Source organism: Anoplolepis gracilipes, chromosome 14 (genome assembly GCF_047496725.1).
Source record: "Anoplolepis gracilipes chromosome 14, ASM4749672v1, whole genome shotgun sequence".
Taxonomy (NCBI): Eukaryota; Metazoa; Arthropoda; class Insecta; order Hymenoptera; family Formicidae; genus Anoplolepis; species Anoplolepis gracilipes.
This window is the reverse complement of record NC_132983.1, coordinates 794338-813141: the sequence shown is the minus strand read 5'-3', so window position 1 is coordinate 813141 and position 18804 is coordinate 794338. Positions and strand designations below refer to the sequence as shown.

At 31.2% G+C, this 18804-nt stretch overlaps 3 protein-coding genes across 7 annotated transcripts in view; 1 reads left to right on the top strand and 2 right to left on the bottom strand.

Annotated features, from left to right (window-relative positions):
• Positions 1-256: 256 nt before the first annotated feature.
• LOC140673221 (uncharacterized) lies at positions 257-2260 on the bottom strand. Its single transcript, XM_072905981.1, has 4 exons — positions 2114-2260; positions 1611-1736; positions 1019-1229; positions 257-551 (listed from the first exon to the last, which is right to left on the bottom strand). The coding sequence occupies exons 1-3, from the start codon at positions 2123-2125 to the stop codon at positions 1047-1049; spliced, it is 321 nt and encodes a 106-aa protein (XP_072762082.1). The 5' UTR covers positions 2126-2260; the 3' UTR covers positions 257-551; positions 1019-1046.
• Positions 2261-3991: 1731 nt separating this feature from the next.
• Nd-18 (NADH:ubiquinone oxidoreductase subunit 18) lies at positions 3992-5411 on the top strand. The gene is made up of 3 exons (XM_072905903.1): positions 3992-4152; positions 4577-4897; positions 5101-5411. Exons 1-3 carry the CDS (start codon positions 4094-4096, stop codon positions 5276-5278), a joined length of 558 nt encoding a protein of 185 aa, XP_072762004.1. The 5' UTR covers positions 3992-4093; the 3' UTR covers positions 5279-5411.
• Positions 5412-5831: 420 nt separating this feature from the next.
• LOC140673223 (sodium channel protein 60E) overlaps positions 5832-18804 on the bottom strand; it is a 73702-nt gene continuing 60729 nt past the window's right edge. For 2 of the 5 annotated variants that reach the window (XM_072906012.1, XM_072906014.1), the window contains 5 exons: positions 18317-18803; positions 17699-18018; positions 17006-17365; positions 16463-16831; positions 5832-14856 (listed from right to left, as the gene is read on the bottom strand). In XM_072906012.1, the coding sequence (XP_072762113.1) occupies positions 14472-14856; positions 16463-16831; positions 17006-17365; positions 17699-18018; positions 18317-18803 (1921 nt within the window). In that variant the 3' untranslated portion in view covers positions 5832-14471. Of the gene's footprint in view, positions 14857-16462; positions 16832-17005; positions 17366-17698; positions 18019-18316; position 18804 lie in introns of those variants that run through there. The other 3 variants (XM_072906013.1, XM_072906015.1, XR_012048022.1) reach the window with 3 other exon arrangements.

Below are 18804 nucleotides of genomic sequence, written 5' to 3'. Positions count from 1 at the left end.
GAGATGAAGACTTAGCAAATATTTAAAAGTTAGAGTTTTTATAAATTATAGATTTTATTTATTTTATATGTTTTTATGAATTATTATACATTAGAAATAAAGATATTGAATAAGTTAACATAATGTATATAATTCTATATAAAAAAAATAAAAATATTAAATAAATCTGTATTGAATTTGTAAGAATTAGATTTGTAACACAATGATAATCAGAGCCACAAGTTATTTCATCAAAACTTTATTAATAGTGAACTTTATTAATCACAACGAGCTTATATATATATAATGCAATAATTATAAATTCTTGGCAGCGTGTGTTTATTGATGTGCTAAAATAAATTATATTGCTCTCGAGTCTTTCAAACACCATTCTCTGAACATTATATATGCAATATTTCTGTTTCCTTCTCAAATAAAGTTGCTAATAGAAAATTATGTTTCGAACAATTATACCATGTTTTAATCGTTAAATAAACAATCTGCAGAAAATCTAACAATCGCCGATTTTGATTTTAAAAGGGAACAATTTGATTTTTTTTGTATTGACACACCTGTAAAAAATGAACGAGTTAATGTTAATTGAAAACAGTTTATTTTTGTGAAATAATTAGAAATAGGAGTTTGCTTTAAAAATATTTTCATATCTTTAATGTAACGATAATTAAAGAGAATTATATTTTCATCAAATTATTTATAATGTATTTTTAATACAAATAAAAACAGAAAATTTTCGATAAAATATTAACGATTTTGTTAGTAATAAAATCTATTATACTCTGATAAAAAAATTCTTAATTGAATTTTATTTAGTTTATTTCTTCAATTAATTTAAAAAATATATAACATATATAAATTGTGGATTGAATTGCTTTTGAATTATTTCTAACGAAAATAAGAAATATAGGAAATGTAGAAAAATAAAATTGACAAAAATGGTGGTAAAAATCTTAATTTTAATTATAAGAAAATTTTGTACCTATAATATTGTGAAATAAATTTTTAGAGATTTTTAATTTACCTGTCTTTGCAAGATTGCATCGCGTTGTTTACTTATCGATTTCAAGACTCAATGATGTTTCTGGTTGGGTCCATATGTAACCTGTGCGTGTCATACTGCAGTGAGCGTCGTAATATCTCCCTGGTGCACGACAATAAGACCATCTCGGGCAACGGCACCGGAACTTACTGTGAAATTCTTCCTTGCACACTTCATTCCACCAACAGGTTCTCTGAAACATCAGAATTGTTTATTGTATAAAAGAAACTTTAGTCTCCTTTAATCTAAAAATCTAAATTTGTACTGTTAATAAAATTTACATAATTTTTTTAATTAACATAACAGCTAATAAGTATAACTTTTAATCTGCTTTCTTTTGATTAATATAATTTGTAAAGTATAAATTGTAATTTAATAACAAAAACATTTTAATGTTATACATATAAGCAATATTTGCAACGTGTGTTAAGTGCAAGAGATTTGGTCATCTTTTTTTTTTTTTTTTTTTTTTTGGGTTTGTTTCTTATTCGCTCGCGTGTAATCACCAAAGTTTTGTTCTAAATTTTATTATAAATATTAAACTATAAACATCTTTCTTTTATAATGGCCTTACCTCCGCTAGATAGCCTCTTACACTTTGATCACTATAATTTCTTTTGGTAATTATGTGTCTGGCGTTTGCCGAATATACTCTCGTACATAACGCAAGTATCAATAAGAAACACAGTGCGGTCCTATCCTGCGAAAAAAACTTTGAGTGTGATTATTTATATACTCTATTATATAAAAAATTAATTATTGCTTATTTTAAAAATGAGAATTTATAGAATTTTCACAAATTTCTGTTCGTTCCTCATTAATTCATTTTTATCTCAATCAATTTATTCTTATTTAAAATTTTTTTTTCCATAAAGTTTGTCTTTAACTTACAATCTAAGAATTATAATATGTTTGAGAAAGAAATGTAAAATTTTTTTTATCCCTCTTTGAATTAAAATTTTCTTTCGAATTTCGTAACACGAATACTGTTCACTATGCAATATACCTCTCGCGATGATATTGAGAATTTGACAAACGTTTTATATATTTGCAAGCTTCATATATGTATTTACTTACATTTTTCCTCATTTCTGCGTAAAATGTATAGACGTCTTTCTTTTCGATTCTGGATTACGTACAAAAGCACCGAAAGAATGGCGAGCCCACACAAGCTGCATTTGTTCACCGCTGTGTCACTCGTAAGGCATTATCCCTACACGATGCAGTTCCTGAAGAGAAGGAGTTAAGTACGTCGGGCATGCGTACATCCTTCTGCAGTTGTATGTTGCTATCGTTAAGGGTAGGTCAGTTTTATTTATGTGATGATCGTCACTCGCCAGCGTCCATAATGTATGAATCGCATGATTTTTTTGACAATGAGAAAACAAATCGTAAATCATCGACGCACAAAAGTTAATTTATATAAAGATTATAAAAAATAAACAAAGTTTCGAACTAACAATAAGATTTTTTAAGTAAATATAATAAATAGAAAGTAGAGAGATGGAAAAAGCTCTCATATTTGTTTTAAACAAATAGTTAAGATTTTTTATGCACATGAAACACTTTATCTATTTTTTTTTAAATTTAGATAAATTAAAAAGATAGACATGAGAATAGTTCTTATAAGCTTAATTAAATGTAATGGAAAATTATAATTCCATTCATTTTGCTTCATCAGTTCGTTTCATTCATCTATTTGCTCCTTCGACTTTATAATTTCAACGACAGAACTCGTTTGATAATATTTACTAATTCTGGGAAAAGAAACTTTATTATTTGTTAATAATGTTTGATAATTAATGCTGATCATACAGTTGACGAGCCCGATTAATAATCTATGTCTTTTAATATTCTCGAAATTTTGTCTGAGTTATTAAAAAAATATATTTTGCAAAGACGTCGATAACGCAGTTCGCGAGCAATGTCTTAAAATGCTCGAAAATTTGTTTCTGAATGACTAGGAGAATATATTTCGCGAGGAAGTATGACGCTTCTTCGCAAGAGGTGGGGCAACTAGAGCTCTGGGATATACGTAAAATAATCTGCGCTGATTGGTTAGATCGCCCAACCAATAGGAACTAATAGTATTTTCTATTGGTTCCCAATCCAACCAATCAGCGCTAAATATTTCACGTGTAGCCATCGGTTAACGCCCTCCCCAAGAATTTTAGCAATACCTCTTTGCGAAATATATTCTCCTAATCATTCAGAAGCAAATTTTCGAACAGTTTAAGATAATATTACTGTTCGTAAACTGCATTACGACCCCGTTTCCAAAATATTTTCTCCTAATTATTCAGAGGTGAATTTTCGAAGATATTCAAAGACAATAAGAATATTGTTGCTTGTGAAATGCATAACTACATATTTTTTTAAGAAATAGATTTTTTAAATAAATCATATAATTTTTCGGAATTATTAAAAAACATGTCCTGTTCATTGCATCTATATAACTTATTTATATCACGGCAATATATCAATGAATATATTTTTTATACGGATGGCCGCACAATTAGCTATTTAAAACAGCTATTTAGCTGTTATAAAAATTGCTCTGTACAATTATTAAATATGATATATATGTGTTTATATTATCAGTATATAATTATACTTTTTATTTACGTATCGGCAAAGATATTTTTTTGTAATTTAAGATTTTTTAAATTAAAATGTATTAAGTAACTCATGTGACATAAAATTACTCGCATGTAATATATTACGCGTGCTTCGTAATATTTTTTCTTTAAAAAGAGAAAGGAAGAAAATGTTTCGTGTTACGTGAAAATCAAATGTCACATCAAAATATCATCGTATGTACGTCGATTAAAGGCCGGTTCTACAATACCTGTCATAAGTCAGATGTCAAAAGAGTTAACCAATCACAGTTGACTTTAGGAGAAGGCTGATCGAATACGATTGGTCAACTCTTACAACATCCGACTTATGACAGCTGTTGTAGAACCGGCCTTGTTGATTGCCACTGGTTTTGCTGTAAGCTGTAAGTTGTCACATATTCTGGTATCCGACTCATTATTTACGTTTTCGAACGAAAAAATGGCATCCCGCATATTATTGCGGCAATGTGCGGTTGGAATTTGTGAAAACAATCCTGGGTAAGTTTAATGTATTATTTTTAAATGCTTCTTCATATATAATGCAAGGATAAACAAGACATAACCTAACACTATTTTACATAACAGTTAACACTTAGATTGACCAAATATTAATTATAATGTAATGTATTGAAATTTTAATGTTTACAGATATAATATCTGTGTAATGTGCATTTACATTTACGTAAACGACGTTGGTAACAAGTGTAACTAATCAGGAATTTTATACATTTTTATAATGTTGGAAAGAAAAATCAATAATAATTTGTTGAACTCTCAATAAAAATATATGTAATGTGTAAATTTTAATTGCAAATTAAACTATAATTTTGCATTAACATTAATTAAACTTTGATGTAAAATATTGTCCAAAAGATAAGATATTCCAATTTATAAAATTTTAAAAAGATCTTTGCTTATGCAGATGGAGCAGATTATTTTCAAGTAAAAGCACGGAAATAGAAAAAAAACCAGACTTGGTACAGCGTAAAAATCTTCAAGAGACAATATTGTCATCAGAAGAGGCCAAATATTTACAAGCTTTGAAGAGCCCGATCACTGTAACTGACGAGGATGTAGGATATGTATCTGGTGTTCCCGAAGAACATATTAAGACTCGCAGAGTACGAATTTATCAGCCTGCCAAGAGTGCCATGCAATCTGGCACAAATAATACTCAATTTTGGCAGATGGATTTTGACACACGTGAACGTTGGGAAAATCCATTAATGGGATGGACTTCCTCGTAAATATTAGTATTATATATAAATATCAAGATTCAAATTAGGATACTTGACATGTATACATATACATATAGTAATATTTCTATTTCTATATATTCATATATATATATATATACACAATATACACATACGCATACACACATGTATATGTATACATGTCAATTTCATAATAGTCTCATATACTTAGATAAATTTTTTAATATAGCGGAGATCCAATGTCAAACATCCAAGTTAATTTTGCGACCAAGGAGGAGGCAATTGCACATTGCAAGAAGATGGGTTGGGATTATTATGTGCAGAAGCCAAATCTTGACCAACCGAAACCTCGTAGTTATGGAATAAACTTTTCATGGAATAAACGTACTAGAGTGTCAACTAAATAATAGTCTTTATCAAGCTAATCGTTTGTATGTTTGTGTGATAGCAATGAGGTCACCACTAATTGTGGTTATCTATGTAAAAACTCTTGTAACAAATATGTATCGTACTGCAAATAAATGTATATATTTAGAATAATTTTTAATTAATATTTAATTCTTTATTTTTACTTATTTTTACTTGTTAGTAGTGAGACAATATATGCCATTTAAATATAGATTTAATTACAGAGAAAATATAGATTTAATAAATAAAATACATAAATGAAACAAAATTGCTATATATCAAGTTTATTAAATCATAGGAAAAATGAGCTTATTTAATTTTATCAAAACAGTAATAGAAATTAATAATCACTAGAAATGACAAATCGATGCTATCTTTGATGGATTGATAAGAGTATTTCTGAATTTGTATGCAATACATTTATTAAAATACAAGATTATAAAATATAAAAATTTATATTCATCTGTACTATCAAATACGATTTGTGATGACAAAATTAATATTTTAAATATCTGAAAAGATTATGGGTGTGAAAAATAATGTTCCAAAGAGTTGAATAATATAACATTTCTAATATTATTTCGTTTTGTTTTATTATTTATAATTATATGCTACAATGTTGTTAACAACGTTGTGTATTGACGAGTTGCGCGCCTTAGGCGGAGAGTAAAATGAGGAATATCATACAATACGTATTTGAATTTAAGACTAATCTAAAATTATCGTGTGTCACGATGTCTCAGTAAACTGTCGCATCAAATAATGCGAATTTTTTCAAGCCCGTTGTATCAATATGTCTCGCTTTTATTTACTATAATCGACTAAAAATCTTCTTTTTCAATGGAATGTTTTGCAAATATTCAAAATTCTTCCAATCAATTTTCATTAGATTTATACCTTTTTTTTCTTAAAAAGAAAGAATATAGAGATATGTTTCTCACATATTGACGAACATCAACAATTATGTAACATTAAAAGTCGAGAAAACATGGCAAATTATATTCTTTCTTTCTCTCTTTTCAAGAATATAAACAAATAATGTATAAACGAGATAATATGATATTTCATCTTAAATATTCTTGTTTATTATTAATAAAAAAGTTAACGCGAGTCATTATCCGTAATAACTAATCGTGATTTAGAAAGAAAATTGCTCGTCGGAATTTACGAGAAATCGTTGTTGCAACGGACCCTTATATAATTACATATTTATAATTAAGAAGGTAAAGCGAAGTAAAGACGTGCGCAATCCCACAAGAGCGGAATATGAGAAACACGACATCATGAAAAGTATATAATAGTGAAAGAAGAAATTATATAAAAATAAGAGTAACATATATATATATATACAAGTTGCGCGCGTTCTTAAATCGCGGAGAGAATCCCCGAGAGAGGCATTTATACCGTTAAATCGTGTGTAAAACATTTTATGATATCTATTAATCTCTTAAATATCTGCAAAAAAGAGGCGAACAAATCAGAGGAAACCATTAGAGAGAGAAAAAGAGAGAGAGTATAGTTTGAGAAATTCATTCTAAATCATCGATTTGTAGATCAATCTCTCGCTGCTGAATTTCCTCTAATTTGATCTTTCTCTTCTGTTGCGATTGAGAACAATGGACTAATGCAAGTTATTCCGCATCTTTTTACAAACTGCCAGTAAGAATCATTATTTTAATACGAAATCGTCGTCGATTTTCTTCAAATTGGCTAAACCATAAAATATTTTAAGCTCGGTATAAGTCCAACATTCGCCTCGTGCGGATTTTACTTTTTCTTTCATGTTTCTAGCGGTTATTTTTTTTCAGAAAGGTACGCGAATTAGTATTTTTATTGTAAATTTGGAAATATCTAGATTTTAGATATCTGCGAATTATAATCATCAAACATGATTTTTGTTTTATATTTTATTACAATAATTTTGTGAAAAGCTGTACATAATATTCTTAGTTTTTTCATAATCATATAGAGTTTTAAATATGCAGTTTTGAAATCATGAAATTGTAATATTGTATAATCATGGAAATAAAATTACAATCTTAAAATTGTTGGGTTTAATTATTTTTATCTATTTGCTATTAAATTGTTTTAAATGTTATTTTGATTACGAAAAATGACATTCTTTTCTAATTTCCGATTCTATATATTGTGTTATATGTGTAAAGATTAATATACATTGATAAGAATTGAAAGAAACATGAAAGATTGGCGAAAATTTGAATGGTTATGAAAGAATTTCTAATTTCTAAGATTAAGGCATTTAGTTTATCTCACTCCCCGATTGCTCTTTATGAGCATTGAAATTGAATAAAAGAAATAAAAAATATAAAAGAAGAGAGAACCGAGGATTAGAAAAAAATTAGTTTCTAATATTGAAATTAAACCTTCATATTTTTTTGCATATAAATTTGAATCCTTCTCTTAAAATTCACCTATTTTCCGCAGAGGCTCAAAGACGCATCTCTGACGACATTGGGGATTTGCGATCATCGAAAGCAACTCTAACAGGTGTATTTAATGTGTAATGTCTTACATTCCGAAGAAGCAGCCGCATTGTATTGCCTTTAACCAGAGCAGATTTTTTTTCGCATTTACAGAGATCGCATACACATCTCGACCGGATATTTTAAAGACACTAACGGCTTTTATATATACATATATTTATATATATATATATATACATATATATATATATATATACATATGTATATATATATATATATATATATATATATATATATATATATATATGTATATATATTCTATGTAATTTGCCCTGTGTGCATTATATTATCTGAATATACAATTCATCTATATGTAATTTGCGATAGTTTATTCCACCTTATCTCATGGTTTTAGAACTCGATAGCACGCAAAGGAGCCCTGATAAAACACGATTTGAGCCCCTGATCTCAAGCGAGAGCGAGAAAGAGAGGGAAAAAGAGGCGAGAGAGGTTGGATTGACAAAGGTTTTGCAGCAATAAATTGCTCTTATCGTTCTTACTTTTTACTACTTACTTTTTACTACTACTTTTTACTCTCTCTTTCTCTCTGTCTTTTTCGCACTTAAAATGATTCTAAATCTAGAGCGATATTGTAACTCCAAGAAAACAGTGATATAAACCGTCGTCTCATTATCTTGACTTTATATATGTATCTCTAATTATATGTATGTATATTTATATGTATATTTTACCGCACGTGTGTATATATTATATATGTATATATCAGCAAGTACGGGTATGTGTGTAGGCTTGAGCATACGCGATTATTTCATTCGCACGCACACATACGCAGACGCGCGATCAGAAAGGCTAAATTATAGTGCCCTAATATAAAGTAATTTCTTTTACACAGGGCGATTTTTCCGCCCTCGCATGATTGTACAATAGTTGTCGAACAAGATGCAACCTCGCGAGAGTGCAACTAACTCACTCTCTCTCTCTCTCTCTCTCCCTCTCTCTCTCTCTCTATATATATATATATATATATATATATATATATGTATATATATATATATATATATCATATGTGCGTCCAGTCTCTTTCATTCAGGTTTACAATAACAAGAGTATTATAATATTTCACTTTGTCATGTATGTACATATATACACATACACATACACATACATACATATGCATACACGGAAAGTACAGATTGCGCGCACACGCAATCGTATGACTAGATGTTTTATGTCAAACTCTTTCCTTTTTGTATGTACGTGTACTCACGCTCTCGTATATATATGTACACACATACATACAGTATATATAATTTTAATTGACATATAATATTTCATCATATATATGCCTCGTGAAAACCAGCTCCCGAGGATCTCGGACCCGTTCGCCGATTCGCCGTCAAATCGCTTGTCGAGAAAACGTTCTTTCGCTTCTTTTTTTTTTCTTTTTTTTTTGCATCTCTGTCCTTCTCTCGCACGCGCAAACTGAATTGTCAAGCTTGTCAAGCACAAAAGTATACTATAGTCTGATTATTAACGTTTTCGACACGGTAATATATCGTATAATGTAATGCTACACGGACCTATTTTATTCTATGCATAACGTATCAACATATTGTTGTCTCGTATAGTGTTAATATCTGAGCGTACCATATATGTATATATTCTGCTGGATTTATAAATATTAAAAATGTTATTTTTGCTGCAAATAAAATTTTATATATAATTAGTTCAAGCGCATTCTTCACATAAAGAGATGTTTCAATAATGAAACCTTTTAATTATAAAACTGTTTGATGTGTGAAAACTTGTTTAAAAAATTTATTATACAATGTCTTATGTTTTTGTTAATTTTTACATGATATTTTGGGCAAATATCTGTAACTAAATGCTTAAATAAATTATCTTTCTTATTATTTTTATTATATATATATATATATATACATACGCACAATGTTTTATGTGAAGATGCCAATATTAAATATCTTAAATATCCGAGAATATCAATCAGATATTAGCGCTATACGAGTTAGTATGCTTGTAAAATGGTTTTCAATAATAATATCTAATCATTCGGTGTCCGCTAATTGATAATAGGCACTATAGGTCAACGCGTGAGGTTGTGGCATTTTAGCGGTAATGTCTATGAAGAAGGGAAAGAACTGCGAGAGAAAATCTGATTCCCTCCTTTCTGAAATGATGATGTCGGAAATTCTTCGGAAGATTCGCGCGCAAAACATAACACTTATCTAGAATAAAAAATATGATTACAAGGTGTTTCTTAAAATAATTCGTTGTACATATGAAAATCCGAATGTGCACTCGCATGTATTATTTCGCTTTAAAGCGGTTTAGAATTCTAATGAAGCGAGAAGCCAGCCTCACGTGCTTTTCCTTTTTGTAAAACATAGTATTTTTTTAATAACGATGAGATACAGATGCGACTCTAAGCTTAATTAAAAAAAATAATAATAATAAAAAATAAAAGGATAATGATATTATCGACTAAAGACCGACATTTCACAATCATCGTTTTCTGTTTCTAAAAAAGAAAGAATTTATAAAATGAAAATTTATTTTAATTTAATTTTACAAGATTTTCTGTACAAATATAAGCTAAAGCTTATATAAACCCGGGAAAAAAAGTCCATATAAAATTGGCCATACATGGATTTTGTCAATATCTGAGCATATCTTGCCAAATATAGTTATATATGATAATATGATAATTAAATAAAATCATATATGATATCATATGATTTCATTTAATTATCATATAATATTATATATGACTATACTTGGTAAGACATGATCAGATATTGACAAAATCCATATATGGCCAACTTTTTTTCCCGGGAAATTATATGATATATAAATACAATAAATTATAGTTATTAAGATAGAAAAGAATCCGAAGAATTTATGATATAGTTAAACTATGAACAATGTGACTTAAACTTGAGAAAATTAAAAATCATCTTGCAATAATGTGAATTACGATATTGCGGTGAGTTTTAGATGATTTTTTTTAATACGAAAAGTGGATCTACTGATTATGCGATTAGTATTATTATTGACATTCGAATTCGAGATTCTTATTCCCTGTTAGATCATGTATTGAAAATTGAGATTTTAATGCAATCTTGATGTAATCTCAATTTGCAATTTCTGATACAAGATTGCTCATGAATTATGCGTTCGCAGAAGATGGTTTATATAATTTGCATTTGTAGTGCGAGATACGAGCAAAAATTCAGAGATTCATAAAATGATTAAAATATGTAACTTAATACGACGATTAAGATTTGGAGAAGGATTATACATTGAGGCATTTCATATTTTAAAAGATTGTGATATCTTGCTGTCAAAATTCTAACTTTTTCGAATGCGCAATCGAGAGAATTGAGAAAGCTATAAGTTAAAAGCGCCTCTAATAAATAATGATGAGCGTAAGTGAAATGTTGATTTTAGCGTTTATCATTTTACAATTTCCACATGTATGAATAAAAATACGCGTAATCAAATAACTATGATAGCACAATATCAAAAATGCATACAAGGTATCCGAGAATTGAAGAAGAATAATTAATACTTTCTTTTCTAGTTAAAACATTTGAAATTGATTATTTCTCAGCGAAAATGTCAAGGAAGGCTTTTATTTTTCAAAAGCATTTGGTACTTTAGTACCTCAATTGAAATAAAATAGAAAACAACTAATTTTAAATTGACTGGATTGATAATTTATGCTTGAAATTTAATTCGAAAAAAGTTTTCTATTTGCAGCTTATAATTTGAAAACTATTCATGCCTCGACATTTTTATGGGAAAAAATTATTTTAAATTTTGAAAGAGTTATAACGCTGCACATATCCATTTTTCACCAATTGTTGGAAACCCTGTACTATCATGGAGAACGAAACATAATCGGAGTACTTTAAATGCGATAATAACTACGATCACCGAAGGAAGCCACATTATATCTCCATCTGTGTTTTATTCATCTTTTAAATCTTTCTCGTCGTTAGCAAGTAATTTACACTAAGATTTGAGGCAGTACTCTTTTTGTATACCGATAAAATTCGTTCTTCGTGTAGCAAACTCCGGGCGGTCTGCATTATCTATGTGCTAACAATCTAGATTTTCTGTCTTTTTCTTTTTCCGAGGAAAAAATCGTTCAACGGAGTCGAATGTGTGTCTAGATTTGGTCCGACCCTTAATTACGATGTAAGAGACAAGGATCACACACGACGTGTATAAATGTATATAGTTAATAAAAAGATTTAGTTTTATTATCTTTACCGAGAGAGAAGCGTTTCTATGTGTACACGCGAGTGCAAATATTATTCTCTCGATATCGCTGAAGCCATATTAAATCAGTATTAAAAAGCTATCGGGCGAGATCTACGATAATTTAAGAAAATTAGATAGTAACGCGCTCTGAAACGTTATTCGAAATAGTAAGCGAGTGATTGAGATCGACTTTGTAGTTGATGAGATAATTGTATTCATTATTTCATTAATTATCATTGATGAGATAATGAGTACAAACACTTGTACATAATATTTACAAATATCCTGTACAAGCGTTTTTGAATAATTAATTTAAAATTTTATTGTTAAAAATTCCAATTATATCTATAGAGAAAAATTTCAACTTGTAAATTTTAATATATTGAAAAGTTTCAATATTTAATAAATTCTCGACTTAGAATTTTGTTTGGTGTTGGCAACATGTACATGATGTAGAATGCCACATGTAGAATGCCAAAATTATTTTTTTCTCTCTCTTTCTCTTGACAAACAATAAAATCTGAATTAATAATAAAGCAATGATTTAGTTTACAATTTATATGACTAAAGATAAGGTGATAATTTAGATATTATATCTATATATAATTGTTGTTTAAATACATTGAGAAAGAGAGAGAGAGAGAGATTAAATTCCTTCACAATTTTAAAGAAGCGATTTTAGTAATTAAATTTAATATTAAAAATATTTTTACCAGGGTAGCGTAACTTACTAGAAATAGACGCTATCGCGGACGAAAGTCCGTCGTTTTGACAATTAAATCTTATTTCAAAATAGTTATTCATATAATTGAGATTATGCAATAAATTCGAATATACTCGTAAGAACTAGCGATTCGACTAACGCTGATTATTTTGCGAGTAATTTATAGCTTAATGCATTCGTAATATAATTATGTTTCTTATTCGTCGCAATTAATGCAATATTCTTTTCTCTGACCGACAAGATCTTTTTTTTATGCCTTACATTTAATACTAATTATATATATGGCATAGGCAAAACTACTGATATAAAGTAATGCTGCGAACAATTTGTATATGTAAGTATGATCAAAAAGTGCGCGCGCGATTAAAGTGTATTAACATTTATACTTCAAAGTGTTCTTGAAAAGCGTTAAAATTGCTCTTAGAATATAATATTAGTATTAGTAATGATTCGTCAATCGCATCAAAGTGGGTCTTTTTACGTAGCAAAAATTAATAAAGTGTTCGTTATTTATACTATGTACACTGATATCTAATATTGCGGATCAACTTTCTATCGATATAATAACGTGATAGTAATAATTCTCCTTGATCGAAGCAATCGTCGAAATCATTGCAACGTCTGTCCAAAATTGCGTTTATTATTTTTAACTTTCAAATTTGAATCTTAAATTAAATTTCGATTTACTTCGAGAACTAATGCATTCTTGCAAAAAATGTGCTCTCGCTTCTCGAAAACGGCTACATCTGGTATTTTCGCTACGCTGGCAATTCTTTAAATAATTCGCATTCGTCATTACGGGGAACCCAGTATATGGTATATGCATATACCATAGTAATGATATCCAGGTCCCCTGAAAGACCGTTCCATCTGTGATTTTAATGGAAAAATTGTCAAAAATTTCTCTTCGACCTCATCCTTGTCCCTTTCTTCGTTTTCTGACGCAATGGCTCTCAACCTTTCTTTCTTCATAATAATGAAGCAAATATTTATCATCTTGAGAATTAAATCTCTTGATTAGGCAGACATTTGAAAAATTGTGCAATAAAAATGCAAATTTTCTTGCAGTTAAATTACATTATTTTGCAAGGCATAATTCTTGAGCTAATAAAAGCATCGCAAATCAAAAATCACTTTACTTTTGTTCAAAATAAAATGTCATGCGCCTCATTATAAATATTACACATAACAAGATAGACTGATGGATCGTTACAAGATTAACACTTATGTCGTCTACAGTGCTAATAATCATACTGGTATGTCTATAATAATCGTTAGGATTAGGAAGCATTTTTATATAGTAAATACAGGCGCGATCGATCAATTTTGATCGTTTTTTTAAAATTCATCACAGATTTGATATAAAATGCGCTTCTGTAAAAATGGATATTCACAAGAGTATTTATCAATGGAAAAAAGAAGCATTACTGTCACTATTAGTTTCTTCGGTCGAGAACCATCGCCATATAATCTCATTCGACACTTCGACGACACACGCATCCATGACACATGCATACATACGCATACTTCATCTCGACGAGATTTACCTTCCAGAAGAAACTACGCGGATCATCGTCCTATCTAGTTAGAACTGCGCGCTGTGTGAAAAGTTATATATGTATATACATATACGTCTACGTATGTATTATCACTGACAATGAGTCGTATCGCTGCTGTCCGTCGCTATCCGTCATGATCGCTTACTGTCGACTAGGATCAGCTGTCGTCCGGCGTGTCCTGATACTCCTCGCTCTCTCTGTGCACCAGCACATGTACCACTGTCGCCTCTGATTGCTGCCGGATTAACGGTGGTCTTGTACTAGGCGGCGCCGTGTTCTCCGGGCTCGGCTCTGTCACTAAGATACTTACTCTATCGCCCTCGATCGGTAGCCGCGCCGGCTCTGACGGCGGCGCCCGCCGTCTCAGGCTGCCGCAACGTCGGTTAAATGCCTCTTTAATATCTCGCTGCAGCGCGTTGAGCGAGAGAGCGGTGCCGCTCGGCCTCAAGGTTGAGCCGCGTTTCGAGATCGGCGGGCTGGTTACATCCTCCTCCGGATACTTCTCCACTGCGTCCTGCCGGCCCAACGTAGGACCCAGTGATCTGCGGACAGAGAATCATTGTGAGCGAATTTTTGCATTTTTATGCAATACTGCAAGGTTGATATATTCGATATCTGTAGGATATATATTTCATTTATTTATACAATCTCTCCAAATTTCTCCAGCAAATATTAAAATACGCTTGAAGGCCATTCGGGGAATGTGACACAATGATGAGGATATAATCGTGTGAATGTATCCTAGAGAAAACATTATATTTTCTTACGCTTTATAATTTTTATCTATATAAAGCGGCAGATGAAAACAAGAGCAATAATATGCTTGTTGCAATAATACGAATAAAGTGTCTTGCCACTCTTAATTATACTTTTCTCGCTTTATACGCACTATACAAAATTATTACAGATACATTTAGCATGCAAGAATTCAAGATCACATCTCGATTGGTAAAAGTGTTTTACTCAAAGCTGGCTAGAGACCGAAGCATGACACGATGCTAACAGTTACTCTAATGATATACCTAAATGTCATACGAAATGCTCATCAATGCCATGTAATAATCGATGTGGTAACAATAATACCAATTCTTTCACTTAACTACGTTCATCACAAACCGATAATGAGCCATAATGATTAATGAATTATTATGAAGATTCAATTATGCGTCAACGAGCTGTCATCTTCTAATTTGCTAATATACTTGTTTACTGCTAATTCGCTAAAATTATTTTGGAATCTGCGTTTACAGCTTGGTATACTTTATAATGTACTAATTTCATGAATTATAAAATGAGGGGCAAATAAATGCTGTATATTATCTGCCAATCAAGTGTATACAATACTTCAACTGCTAATCAATATTTTAACTTTTCTCATGTGGCATCATACACAAATCGAACAATAAAATCTGAAAAATTCTACATATATATACATATTCAGGTTTACCTGCTCGTTTTCTTGCCTGAGGAGTTTTGGAAAGGAAAGAAAATAGATTAATTCCTTTGGAACGTATGTGACATGGTTTGTAGAAATTAATTTGTATTCTGTAAAACATATAAACCCGTCATATAAAACTCGTTAATATAATTGTTAACAAACTCCTCAGGCCAATATTGTATTTCATTCTCTGCAATTATATGTATAGTTAAAATTAATTTTAAACTAAATATTTTCACACAACAGTAAGTCTTTGTCTTTGTATTTAATATTTTATAAAATTATGACCTTTATAAATATATAATTTGCAAAATTATTATATATCCTGCTGATTTATTTGAATTTAAAGCAAAAGTAATATATTTATATTGAATCTGAAATAGTTGAAATGGATATTATTAGGTCTTAAGCGTAAATAAATTGATTAACATTAATTAATTTAATTAAAGTAATATGCAAAAGGTGAAATAAATATAACCGAATAAATTCGTATCCATTGATCAATCAATCAATCAATCAATTAATCATAAACTCGAAAAATAAGCCAGAATAAAGTAATTTCACGAATAATACATATATACTGTCAAATTTCATCTAACAATAAGACAATTCCGTTATATAATTGATCCTGATTGATGGTCTCCTCAAAATAATTTGAAAGATAATCTCATCACTATTACGAGACGCGCCAATAATAAAGAAATCTATACCTGACAGTGACATGGGAGTCCGAGCCGGAGCTGGAAGCGGCGGAAGGTTGTTCGGTAGTGGGTGAAGGACGGGACACAGTCAGTGCCGGAGGTTGCAGGTCCTCGTGGGTTCCGGTGGCGCCGGAGAGCAACAGCAGAGGAAGATTTGGGAACAGCCACGCCGAAGCGGTGCCGAGTTCGCTGAGGTCGCTGGCGTCGCTGGCCCTGGAGGACTTGCGACTACTAGCCCGGCTACCTCGGTGCACGTGTAGCAGAGCCGATAGCTTACCGCTCCATCCACTTCCGCCCCTACCATCCACTCCACCTGGACTTGAAGTTTGCGTTTGCGAGTCCACCTCTTGGGCGATTCTCTCGCGCTCTTTTCTCAACCTACAAACATATCGTTTTCTTGTATTACTGTGTATTGTTATTTATCAATATTACTGATTGTAATTGCTACTTTAAATTCTCCAATATAGATCCAATTCTCTTAATATCTGATAAAGTATCCATTTCTATGAGAAATGTCATTTTTTTCGAGTAAAAACAACTGTTTATACTCACGCAATGAACTCCCTTATGCTACGTTGAATCAACCTGGCAGCTTTGTCTTGTCGCTTCCAGATTCTCGTGGAAGACACTATCTCTAATTCTTTCCTGGTTGGAAACTGTTTTTTGAACTTAACGTCCATCTGTTCCTGTAGCTTCCTGAAGTCGTCCGATTCCTCGACGTGCCCGAGAACGTGCTTGACGAGCGCGTGCAGGATGTCCAGACAATGAATCTTGTGACCTTTTGCGATGGGAAGATTAAAGCTGACCAACGCGACGACGTTGGGCTTTGATATCCCCAGCGGCGGGTCTAGGCTCGCTATAAAATCACTCAGCTGCGAGAAGCTGATAAATTGAGTTGCATGTGGATCGTACCTGAAAAAATAAAAATTTTAATTCAAAATCATGATATAATTGTGGTTTTCTTATTTGTTATTAGAATTATTATCTCATTTTCTAAAGAGCCTCTAAAAATAATTATCGTTAAACAATGTTATCAATGTGTAAACAAATTTTAGGATTGTGTTGAAGATTTAAGAGAACAAAAGAAAGTTCTCGTAAGTTCTTGATTGATTTATTAAATCTTTTAAATTAGCTGTTATTAATATTTTTGAAAATACACGACATAGTAATTTAGCGTAAAAAAAACTCTTGTGTATATAATATGAAAACATTCTAAGAACAAAAATGACGGAAAAAAAGTCTTACTTCGACCATCGAATGTAGAACATCTCTAAGTCATCCTCGACGATACCAATCTCCTCCTCTTGATGAGCTTGATTAAAGTTTTCTAATATGATGGCAATGTACATATTAATGACTATCATGTAGCTAATGATAATAAATGATGTGAAGTACGTGATCGCTAGCAAAGGGTATCCGCAATCTCCGTTCATTTGTCGACTGTTTGGGGTGGGATCGCATTCGGGTGGTTGCACCATCAACGATTCCAATACGTCATTCCACCCAGCCGAAGTCATCAAGCGGAACAGCAGCTGCATACTTCTACCAAAGGTTTCAAAGTTCACCTAAGAGACAAAATAATTTTAAAAGATTGTATCCATACAGCAAGACAATTAAAAAAAATATTTTCCATTTTATTTTTACATTTTTTTTATCTTTGTATAATATATAAATTGAATAAATCTCACTCTTTTATTTAATATATTAAAATGCACGAAAATGTAATTTTAATTGAAACATATAACGTTAATAAAAATTGTGCCAACATGCCAGCTACTTAATATAATATAATAATAAATTTAGTCTATGAATGATAGTAATAGTAATCTACACAATACAATTATTCGCGCATCCTGTACTCACCATATCGTCCAATGCGCCCTGTTTCCTAACATGTCCAAAAACGGACATGCCAATGATGGCGTAGATGAACGTGATCAGGGCCAGCAGAGCCCCAATGTTGAAGAGCGCTGGAAGACTGACGACAAGGGCGAAGAGCAGCTTGCGAATACCTTTCGCGGCCTTGATGAGCCTCAAGATTCTGCCGATTCTGAACACCCTCACGACTCGCAAGAGCGTCGGGGACACAGGGAAGTCTATCATGATGTCCTCCATCAATATACCCAGGATAGACGCCAACACCAGTAGGAAGTCGAACAGATTCCACGGCACCGTGAAGTAATGATATCGTAGACCTACTATCTTGACGATCGCCTCCAAACCGAAGACGGTCGTGAAAAACGCGTTCGACACTTCGAGGACGAAAAAAATGGGATGCGGCTGGTTATAATGCTCGATTCCCATCGTCAGCATGTTGAGAAATATCAAAACAAAGATAGCTATTTCGAATC